This window comes from Saccoglossus kowalevskii, chromosome 9 (assembly GCF_978046115.1).
Source record: "Saccoglossus kowalevskii chromosome 9, keSacKowa6.1, whole genome shotgun sequence".
Taxonomy (NCBI): domain Eukaryota; kingdom Metazoa; phylum Hemichordata; class Enteropneusta; family Harrimaniidae; genus Saccoglossus; species Saccoglossus kowalevskii.
In genome coordinates, this window is record NC_140649.1 from 37613521 (window position 1) to 37626382 (window position 12862).

The following is a 12862-nucleotide window of genomic DNA, read 5'->3' on the forward strand; positions in this document are numbered from 1 at the left end:
ACAGGTCACTGAATTACATAGGGTTCAGTTTAGACAGGTTTATGAATTACACAGGGTGCAGATTATACAGGTTACTGAATTACACAGGGTGCAGATTATACAAGTTACTGAATTACACAGGGTGCAGATTACACAAGTTACTGAATTACACAGGCTTTAGTTTAGACAGGTTACTGAATTACACTGGGTTCAGTTTAGACAGGTTACTGAATTACACTGGGTTCAGTTTACACAGGTTACTGAATTACACTGGGTTCAGTTTACACAGGTTACTGAATTACACTGGGTTCAGTTTACACAGGTTACTGAATTACACTGGGTTCAGTTTAGACAGGTTACTGAATTACACTGGGTTCAGTTTAGACAGAATACTGGATTACATAGGGTGTAGATTACACAGGTTACTGAATTACATAGCATTCATTTTAGACAGGTTACTGAATTAGACAGGGTTTAGTTTAGACAGGTTACTAGTTCAGAATTACACTGGGTTCAATTTAGACAGGTTACTGGGTTACACTGGGTTCAGTTTAGACAGGTTACTGAATTACACTGGGTTCAGTTTAGACAGGTTACTGGATTACATAGGGTTCATTTTAGACAGGTTACTGAATTACACTGGGTTCAGTTTAGACAGGTTACTGAATTACACTGGGTTCAGTTTAGACAGGTTACTGAATTACACAGGGTTTAGTTTAGACAGGTTACTAAATTACACTGGGTTCAGTTTAGACAGGTTACTGAATTACACTGCGTTCAGTTTAGACAGGTTACTGAATTACACTGGGTTCAGTTTAAACAGGTTACTGAATTACACTGGGTTCAGTTTAGACAGGTTACTGAATTACACTGGGTTCAGTTTAGACAGGTTACTGAATTACACTGGGTTCATTTTAGATAGGTTACTGAATTATACAGGGTTCATTTTAGACAGGTTAATTAATTATACGGATTTAATTTAGATAGGTTACTCGGTTACACAGGGTGCAGATTACACAGGTTACTGAATTACATAGGGTTCATTTTAGATAGGTTACTGAATTATACAGGGTTCATTTTAGACAGGTTAATTAATTATACGGAGTTCATTTTAGATAGGTTACTCGGTTACACAGGGTGCAGATTACACAGGTTACTTAATTACATAGGGTTTATTTTAGACAGGTTACTGAATTACACTGGGTTCAGTTTGGATAGGTTACTGGATTACACATTGTTCAGTTTAGGCAGGTTACTGAATTACACTGGGTTCAGTTTAGACAGGTTACTGAATTACACAGGGTTCATTTTAGACAGATTACTAAATTACACAGGGTGCAGATTACACAAGTTACTGAATTACATACATGTAGGGTTCATTCTAGACAGGTTACTGAATTACACAGGGTTCAGTTTAGACAGGTCACTGAATTACATAGGGTTCAGTTTAGACAGGTTACTGAACTACACTGGGTTCAGTTTAGACAGGTTACTGAATTACACTGGGTTCAGTTTACACAGGTTACTGAATTACACTGGGTTCAGTTTACACAGGTTACTGAATTACACTGGGTTCAGTTTACACAGGTTACTGAATTACACTGGGTTCAGTTTAGACAGGTTACTGAATTACACTGGGTTCAGTTTAGACAGAATACTGGATTACATAGGGTGTAGATTACACAGGTTACTGAATTACATAGCATTCATTTTAGACAGGTTACTGAATTAGACAGGGTTTAGTTTAGACAGGTTACTAGTTCAGAATTACACTGGGTTCAATTTAGACAGGTTACTGGGTTACACTGGGTTCAGTTTAGACAGTTTACTGAATTACACTGGGTTCAGTTTAGACAGGTTACTGGATTACATAGGGTTCATTTTAGACAGGTTACTGAATTACACTGGGTTCAGTTTAGACAGGTTACTGAATTACACTGGGTTCAGTTTAGACAGGTTACTGAATTACACAGGGTTTAGTTTAGACAGGTTACTAAATTACACTGGGTTCAGTTTAGACAGGTTACTGAATTACACTGCGTTCAGTTTAGACAGGTTACTGAATTACACTGCGTTCAGTTTAGACAGGTTACTGAATTACACTGGGTTCAGTTTAGACAGGTTACTGAATTACACTGGGTTCAGTTTAGACAGGTTACTGGATTACACAGGATTCAGTTTAGACAGGTTACTGAATTACACTGGGTTCAGTTTAGACAGGTTACTGAATTACACTGCGTTCAGTTTAGACAGGTTACTGAATTACACTGCGTTCAGTTTAGACAGGTTACTGAATTACACTGCGTACAGTTTACACAGGTTACTGAATTACACTGGGTTCAGTTTAGACAGGTTACTGAATTACACTGGGTTCAGTTTAGACAGGTTACTGGATTACACAGGATTCAATTTAGACAGGTTACTGAATTACACTGGGTTCAGTTTAGACAGGTTACTGAATTACACTGCGTTCAGTTTAGACAGGTTACTGAATTACACTGCGTACAGTTTACACGGGTTACTGAATTACACTGGGTTCAGTTTAGACAGGTTACTGAATTACACTGGGTTCAGTTTAGACAGGTTACTGGATTACACAGGATTCAATTTAGACAGGTTACTGAATTACACTGGGTTCAGTTTAGACAGAATACTGGATTACACAGCGTTCATTTTAGACAGGTTACTGAATTAGACAGGTTACTGAATTACACAGGGTTTAGTTTAGACAGGTTACTAGTTCAGAATTACACTGGGTTCAATTTAGACAGGTTACTGGGTTACACTGGGTTCAGTTTACACAGGTTACTGGATTACATAGGGTTCATTTTAGACAGGTTACTGAATTACACTGGGTTCAGTTTAGACAGGTTACTGAATTACACTGGGTTCAGTTTAGACAGGTTACTGAATTACACTAGGTTCAGTTTAGACAGGTTACTGAATTACACTAGGTTCAGTTTAGACAGGTTACTAAATTACACAGGGTTTAGTTTAGACAGGTTACTAGTTCAGAATTACACTGGGTTCAATTTAGACAGGTTACTGGATTACATAGGGTTCATTTTAGACAGGTTACTGAATTACACTGGGTTCAGTTTAGACAGGTTACTGAATTACACTGGGTTCAGTTTACACAGGTTACTGAATTACACTGGGTTCAGTTTACACAGGTTACTGAATTACACTGGGTTCAGTTTACACAGGTTACTGAATTACACTGGGTTCAGTTTAGACAGGTTACTGAATTACACTGGGTTCAGTTTAGACAGAATACTGGATTACATAGGGTGTAGATTACACAGGTTACTGAATTACATAGCATTCATTTTAGACAGGTTACTGAATTAGACAGGGTTTAGTTTAGACAGGTTACTAGTTCAGAATTACACTGGGTTCAATTTAGACAGGTTACTGGGTTACACTGGGTTCAGTTTAGACAGGTTACTGAATTACACTGGGTTCAGTTTAGACAGGTTACTGGATTACATAGGGTTCATTTTAGACAGGTTACTGAATTACACTGGGTTCAGTTTAGACAGGTTACTGAATTACACTGGGTTCAGTTTAGACAGGTTACTGAATTACACAGGGTTTAGTTTAGACAGGTTACTAAATTACACTGGGTTCAGTTTAGACAGGTTACTGAATTACACTGCGTTCAGTTTAGACAGGTTACTGAATTACACTGGGTTCAGTTTAAACAGGTTACTGAATTACACTGGGTTCAGTTTAGACAGGTTACTGAATTACACTGGGTTCAGTTTAGACAGGTTACTGAATTACACTGGGTTCATTTTAGATAGGTTACTGAATTATACAGGGTTCATTTTAGACAGGTTAATTAATTATACGGATTTAATTTAGATAGGTTACTCGGTTACACAGGGTGCAGATTACACAGGTTACTGAATTACATAGGGTTCATTTTAGATAGGTTACTGAATTATACAGGGTTCATTTTAGACAGGTTAATTAATTATACGGAGTTCATTTTAGATAGGTTACTCGGTTACACAGGGTGCAGATTACACAGGTTACTTAATTACATAGGGTTTATTTTAGACAGGTTACTGAATTACACTGGGTTCAGTTTGGATAGGTTACTGGATTACACATTGTTCAGTTTAGGCAGGTTACTGAATTACACTGGGTTCAGTTTAGACAGGTTACTGAATTACACAGGGTTCATTTTAGACAGATTACTAAATTACACAGGGTGCAGATTACACAAGTTACTGAATTACATACATGTAGGGTTCATTCTAGACAGGTTACTGAATTACACAGGGTTCAGTTTAGACAGGTCACTGAATTACATAGGGTTCAGTTTAGACAGGTTACTGAACTACACTGGGTTCAGTTTAGACAGGTTACTGAATTACACTGGGTTCAGTTTACACAGGTTACTGAATTACACTGGGTTCAGTTTACACAGGTTACTGAATTACACTGGGTTCAGTTTACACAGGTTACTGAATTACACTGGGTTCAGTTTAGACAGGTTACTGAATTACACTGGGTTCAGTTTAGACAGAATACTGGATTACATAGGGTGTAGATTACACAGGTTACTGAATTACATAGCATTCATTTTAGACAGGTTACTGAATTAGACAGGGTTTAGTTTAGACAGGTTACTAGTTCAGAATTACACTGGGTTCAATTTAGACAGGTTACTGGGTTACACTGGGTTCAGTTTAGACAGTTTACTGAATTACACTGGGTTCAGTTTAGACAGGTTACTGGATTACATAGGGTTCATTTTAGACAGGTTACTGAATTACACTGGGTTCAGTTTAGACAGGTTACTGAATTACACTGGGTTCAGTTTAGACAGGTTACTGAATTACACAGGGTTTAGTTTAGACAGGTTACTAAATTACACTGGGTTCAGTTTAGACAGGTTACTGAATTACACTGCGTTCAGTTTAGACAGGTTACTGAATTACACTGCGTTCAGTTTAGACAGGTTACTGAATTACACTGGGTTCAGTTTAGACAGGTTACTGAATTACACTGGGTTCAGTTTAGACAGGTTACTGGATTACACAGGATTCAGTTTAGACAGGTTACTGAATTACACTGGGTTCAGTTTAGACAGGTTACTGAATTACACTGCGTTCAGTTTAGACAGGTTACTGAATTACACTGCGTTCAGTTTAGACAGGTTACTGAATTACACTGCGTACAGTTTACACAGGTTACTGAATTACACTGGGTTCAGTTTAGACAGGTTACTGAATTACACTGGGTTCAGTTTAGACAGGTTACTGGATTACACAGGATTCAATTTAGACAGGTTACTGAATTACACTGGGTTCAGTTTAGACAGGTTACTGAATTACACTGCGTTCAGTTTAGACAGGTTACTGAATTACACTGCGTACAGTTTACACGGGTTACTGAATTACACTGGGTTCAGTTTAGACAGGTTACTGAATTACACTGGGTTCAGTTTAGACAGGTTACTGGATTACACAGGATTCAATTTAGACAGGTTACTGAATTACACTGGGTTCAGTTTAGACAGAATACTGGATTACACAGCGTTCATTTTAGACAGGTTACTGAATTAGACAGGTTACTGAATTACACAGGGTTTAGTTTAGACAGGTTACTAGTTCAGAATTACACTGGGTTCAATTTAGACAGGTTACTGGGTTACACTGGGTTCAGTTTAGACAGGTTACTGGATTACATAGGGTTCATTTTAGACAGGTTACTGAATTACACTGGGTTCAGTTTAGACAGGTTACTGAATTACACTGGGTTCAGTTTAGACAGGTTACTGAATTACACTAGGTTCAGTTTAGACAGGTTACTGAATTACACTAGGTTCAGTTTAGACAGGTTACTAAATTACACAGGGTTTAGTTTAGACAGGTTACTAGTTCAGAATTACACTGGGTTCAATTTAGACAGGTTACTGGATTACATAGGGTTCATTTTAGACAGGTTACTGAATTACACTGGGTTCAGTTTAGACAGGTTACTGAATTACACTGGGTTCAGTTTAGACAGAATACTGGATTACACTGGGTTCAATTTAGACAGGTTACTGGATTACATAGGGTTCATTTTAAACAGGTTACTGAATTACACTGGGTTCAGTTTAGACAGGTTACTGGATTACATAGGGTTCATTTTAGACAGGTTACTGGATTACACAGGTTTCAGGTAAGATAGGTTTTCACACCCAATCAATTCCTTGCTATTGGATGAAATTTGTATTTCCCATTTAAATTGCATATTGAAAATGCACATTTAATTAGAAAAGAGATAGCTAACCCACTTTACATGTATATTACCTCATTTCAACATCAAAATCAGAAAGCTTCTTATCTGCCTCCGTGCTGGCTTCTCTGATGTCCTTATCTGGAGAGACATGTTGTGGGAAGTCTAGCATATTACGCTGTACACTGTATTCCACATCATTATTGGCCAATGCCTAGCAACATATAAAAGAAAGAAATAGAAAATTAAATTCAACAAGTCATTGTTAACGATATAGTCCCTGTTTGAATTACGGTAGGTGAAATGTTATTCATGCCAAAAAAATGGACCAAAAGCATAGTTAGTAATTTAGAGTGAATAATTGGCTGGTCTAGTATCAACAGAAATTAGATGTATTAAATTTCTCTTACAAAATGTATGGCCAGAAATTAAACAGGATATGCTATTCATACATTTTTTGTATCCAAACTGAGATTCATGCACAGAGTTACAAAACACACCTACAGTAAAATCACAGTGTATTTTTTTTCCTGCTTTATAGGTTTCACAAAATATGTATCACAAGGTCACATGACTGTAACCCACTTTGAAAATATACTATTTGCAAGGAATGGCATGCTTGTTAAAGAATAACGGTTGAAATTAAATTAATTAGTAGACATATACATCTGGAATTGTTCTCATACAATGTAGAAACCCTTTCAACTTGCATTTCTGCATTTCATCTATTATTTTAGGTATAAATTTCAAGCTGATTCGAAGATTTTGAGTACCAGGTGTCATTGGCACTTCTTAATTCAGCTCCATGGTAACAAGAATTGATGGATTTTATTTTCATTTTGAACATGTCGCCTTCATGTTCTCCTGCTTTCTCTTATAGTTTGTGTACATTTCCAATAAAATACATCAAGGCCGATAAATTGGGCCACCTGAGGTACATGTACCTATTTGTATAGTATCAAAGTAATCTGATTTGTGGTTCTCATAGCAAAATCAAAAATATCTCTTTTTACTAGAAATGATATAATGAACAAATCTAAAAAAGGTCTACCCAAATTGCAGTTTTTAAGAAGTCAATGTTTTAACCTTTGTCGCCATTTTTAATTATCCTTGACTTTTCCCATGCCAGAGTCTGTAATAAAAATAAACCCATTTCCTCCATAAAAACACCTAATAAATAACCTATCCTATTTCTGGACACCTATTTTCACTCAAAAAGGTAATGGTGACAAGACTCGATTTTCAATACTCTCGATCTTTACAACATTCACTTTCAGACTGAACAAATACACCCTCGAGAAGTGTCACAGATGGAATATTTTATATTGCAACTTCTTTCAATTTTAATAGTTATATTGCAATGCATTAGAAATAATTAAAATATATACTGGTAATTATACATTTCTTTCTTTCATTGGTGAGAATGAGTTATTTGGATTTCCTGTTTTGTTGAGTTTGTCAGTGGTACAATGTATGATGTGTTGCGATCTCTAGGTGGTCACACAAGAAAAGTACATGGTGATGAATATATCAATAAACTTTTAAATTAGTATTTTTAACACCTGGGTACACGAACTAGTAGTTTTTACGATGATACAAAGACAAATTTGAATTTATAGATGGACAAGGATACTCACTTTATAAAGTATTTATGAAAAAAAGCAAAGCCAGCCGATATCCAGCTTCCAAGTTAAGTTATACCCAGACTGTAAAAGCCCTCTCTAAAAGGAAGGTATCAAACCAATGAATGTCATATTTTTTCTTGTTTTTTTTGTGAATTTTAGAGCAAATAAATATTTCAAATTGCCTACAGGTCTAGATTAAAATCATGGGACAAATTGCTCCAGTATGTTAGACAAAAACTGACATTGGCACTTGAATGAATGCGAGTTTAGTGCATTTAAAATCACATTTTGATGCACTGAATTGGAGATGTGTTTCTGATAGAGTGAATACAAACATGATATGTATGTGATACATGCAAATTAAAAATTCAGAAATTATGTTGAACTGTGATGAGTTACCATAGCAACTATATAATTGACATTCTAATTGGTTTAAACAAGATAAATGGTTCAGAAATTTGATGCAACACAGAATGACCTTCAATATAAATCATGCATTATAAGCGACCAAGCATCTAAATGTATGAAACTCAATATGCTTGACATGTCTATTCTAAATTCCCATATAAAGGGTATTGTACTTTGTTACACCTGTGCAGTTTTTACTCAGATGTCTATTCTAAATTCCCATATAAAGAGTATTGTACTGTGTTACACCTGTGCAGTTTTTACTCAGATGTCTATTCTAAATTCCCATATAAAGAGTATTGTACTTTGTTACACCTGTGCAGTTTTACTCAGATGTCTATTCTAAATTCCCATATAAAGAGTATTGTACTGTGTTACACCTGTGCAGTTTTTACACATGTCTATTCTAAATTCCCATATAAAGAGTATTGTACTGTGTTATACCTGTGCAGTTTTTACCCAGATGTCTATTCTAAATTCCCATATAAAGAGTATTGTACTTTGTTACACCTGTGCAGTTTTTACACATGTCTATTCTAAATTCCCATATAAAGAGTATTGTACTTTGTTACACCTGTGTAGTTTTTACTCAGATGTCTATTCTAAATTCCCATATAAAGAGTATTGTACTGTGTTACACCTGTGTAGTTTTTACTCAGATGTCTATTCTAAATTCCCATATAAAGAGTATTGTACTGTGTTACACCTGTGCAGTTTTTACACATGTCTATTCTAAATTCCCATATAGAGAGTATTGTACTGTGTTACACCTGTACAGTTTTTACCCAGATGTCTATTCTAAATTTCCATATAAAGAGTATTGTACTGTGTTACACCTGTGCAGTTTTTACACATGTCTATTCTAAATTCCCATATAAAGAGTATTGTACTTTGTTACACCTGTGCAGTTTTTACACATGTCTATTCTAAATTCCCATATAAAGAGTATTGTACTTTGTTACACCTGTGCAGTTTTTACACATGTCTATTCAAAATTCCCATATAAAGAGTATTGTACTGTGTTACACCTGTGTAGTTTTTACTCAGATGTCTATTCTAAATTCCCATATAAAGAGTATTGTACTGTGTTACACCTGTGCAGTTTTTACACATGTCTATTCTAAATTCCCATATAAAGAGTATTGTACTGTGTTACACCTGTACAGTTTTTACCCAGATGTCTATTCTAAATTTCCATATAAAGAGTATTGTACTGTGTTACACCTGTGCAGTTTTACTCAGATGTCTATTCTAAATTCCCATATAAAGAGTATTGTACTGTGTTACACCTGTGCAGTTTTTACACATGTCTATTCTAAATTCCCATATAGAGTATTGTACTGTGTTACACCTATGCAGTTTTTACACAGATGTCTATTCTAAATTCCCATATAAAGAGTATTGTACTGTGTTACACCTGTGCAGTTTTTACACAGATGTCTATTCTAAATTCCCATATAAAGAGTATTGTACTGTGTTACACCTGTGCAGTTTTACTCAGATGTCTATTCTAAATTCCCATATAAAGAGTATTGTACTGTGTTACACCTGTGCAGTTTTTACACATGTCTATTCTAAATTCCCATATAAAGAGTATTGTACTGTGTTACACCTGTACAGTTTTTACTCAGATGTCTATTCTAAATTCCCATATAAAGAGTATTGTACTGTGTTACACCTGTGCAGTTTTTACACAGATGTCTATTCTAAATTCCCATATAAAGAGTATTGTACTGTGTTACACCTGTGTAGTTTTTACCCAGATGTCTATTCTAAATTCCCATATAAAGAGTATTGTACTGTGTTACACCTGTGCAGTTTTTACCCAGATGTCTATTCTAAATTCCCATATAAAGAGTATTGTACTGTGTTACACCTGTGTAGTTTTTACCCAGATGTCTATTCTAAATTCCCATATAAAGAGTATTGTACTGTGTTACACCTGTGCAGTTTTTACCCAGATGTCTATTCTAAATTCCCATATAAAGAGTATTGTACTGTGTTACACCTGTGCAGTTTTTACACAGATGTCTATTCTAAATTCCCATATAAAGAGTATTGTACTGTCACAGTGTTACACCTGTGTAGTTTTTACCCAGATGTCTATTCTAAATTCCCATATAAAGAGTATTGTACTGTGTTACACCTGTGTAGTTTTTACCCAGATGTCTATTCTAAATTCCCATATAAAGAGTATTGTACTGTGTTACACCTGTGCAGTTTTTACCCAGATGTCTATTCTAAATTCCCATATAAAGAGTATTGTACTGTGTTACACCTGTGCAGTTTTTACACATGTCTATTCTAAATTCCCATATAAAGAGTATTGTACTTTGTTACACCTGTGCAGTTTTTACACATGTCTATTCTAAATTCCCATATAAAGAGTATTGTACTTTGTTACACCTGTGCAGTTTTTACACATGTCTATTCAAAATTCCCATATAAAGAGTATTGTACTGTGTTACACCTGTGTAGTTTTTACTCAGATGTCTATTCTAAATTCCCATATAAAGAGTATTGTACTGTGTTACACCTGTGCAGTTTTTACACATGTCTATTCTAAATTCCCATATAAAGAGTATTGTACTGTGTTACACCTGTACAGTTTTTACCCAGATGTCTATTCTAAATTTCCATATAAAGAGTATTGTACTGTGTTACACCTGTGCAGTTTTACTCAGATGTCTATTCTAAATTCCCATATAAAGAGTATTGTACTGTGTTACACCTGAGTGTGTAGTTTTTACCCAGATGTCTATTCTAAATTCCCATATAAAGAGTATTGTACTGTGTTACACCTGTGTAGTTTTTACTCAGATGTCTATTCTAAATTCCCATATAAAGAGTATTGTACTGTGTTACACCTGTGTAGTTTTTACTCAGATGTCTATTCTAAATTCCCATATAAAGAGTATTGTACTGTGTTACACCTGTGCAGTTTTTACACATGTCTATTCTAAATTCCCATATAGAGTATTGTACTGTGTTACACCTGTGCAGTTTTTACACAGATGTCTATTCTAAATTCCCATATAAAGAGTATTGTACTGTGTTACACCTGTGCAGTTTTTACACAGATGTCTATTCTAAATTCCCATATAAAGAGTATTGTACTGTGTTACACCTGTGCAGTTTTACTCAGATGTCTATTCTAAATTCCCATATAAAGAGTATTGTACTGTGTTACACCTGTGCAGTTTTTACACATGTCTATTCTAAATTCCCATATAAAGAGTATTGTACTGTGTTACACCTGTACAGTTTTTACTCAGATGTCTATTCTAAATTCCCATATAAAGAGTATTGTACTGTGTTACACCTGTGCAGTTTTTACACAGATGTCTATTCTAAATTCCCATATAAAGAGTATTGTACTGTGTTACACCTGTGTAGTTTTTACCCAGATGTCTATTCTAAATTCCCATATAAAGAGTATTGTACTGTGTTACACCTGTGCAGTTTTTACCCAGATGTCTATTCTAAATTCCCATATAAAGAGTATTGTACTGTGTTACACCTGTGTAGTTTTTACCCAGATGTCTATTCTAAATTCCCATATAAAGAGTATTGTACTGTGTTACACCTGTGCAGTTTTTACCCAGATGTCTATTCTAAATTCCCATATAAAGAGTATTGTACTGTGTCACACCTGTGCAGTTTTTACACAGATGTCTATTCTAAATTCCCATATAAAGAGTATTGTACTGTGTTACACCTGTGTAGTTTTTACCCAGATGTCTATTCTAAATTCCCATATAAAGAGTATTGTACTGTGTTACACCTGTGTAGTTTTTACCCATATGTCTATTCTAAATTCCCATATAAAGAGTATTGTACTGTGTTACACCTGTGCAGTTTTTACACATGTCTATTCTAAATTCCCATATAAAGAGTATTGTACTTTGTTACACCTGTGCAGTTTTTACACATGTCTATTCAAAATTCCCATATAAAGAGTATTGTACTGTGTTACACCTGTGTAGTTTTTACTCAGATGTCTATTCTAAATTCCCATATAAAGAGTATTGTACTGTGTTACACCTGTGCAGTTTTTACACATGTCTATTCTAAATTCCCATATAAAGAGTATTGTACTGTGTTACACCTGTACAGTTTTTACCCAGATGTCTATTCTAAATTCCCATAAAGAGTATTGTACTGTGTTACACCTGTGCAGTTTTACTCAGATGTCTATTCTAAATTCCCATATAAAGAGTATTGTACTGTGTTACACCTGTGCAGTTTTTACACAGATGTCTATTCTAAATTCCCATAAAGAGTATTGTACTGTGTTACACCTGTGCAGTTTTACTCAGATGTCTATTCTAAATTCCCATATAAAGAGTATTGTACTGTGTTACACCTGTGCAGTTTTTACACATGTCTATTCTAAATTCCCATATAAAGAGTATTGTACTGTGTTACACCTGTACAGTTTTTACTCAGATGTCTATTCTAAATTCCCATATAAAGAGTATTGTACTGTGTTACACCTGTGCAGTTTTTACACAGATGTCTATTCTAAATTCCCATATAAAGAGTATTGTACTGTGTTACACCTGTGTAGTTTTTACCCAGATGTCTATTCTAAATTCCCATATAAAGAGTAT

The 12862-nt window shown here is 35.0% G+C and overlaps 1 protein-coding gene across 2 annotated transcripts in view; it reads right to left on the minus strand.

The window, feature by feature from the left end:
* The window catches only part of LOC100373471 (thimet oligopeptidase-like), a 68439-nt gene that overhangs the window by 32387 nt on the left and 23190 nt on the right, over window positions 1–12862 (minus strand). For both annotated transcript variants that reach the window (XM_085503478.1, XM_085503477.1), the window contains exon 2: window positions 6291–6430. In XM_085503478.1, the coding sequence (XP_085359604.1) occupies window positions 6291–6430 (140 nt within the window). The remainder of the gene's footprint in view (window positions 1–6290; window positions 6431–12862) is intronic.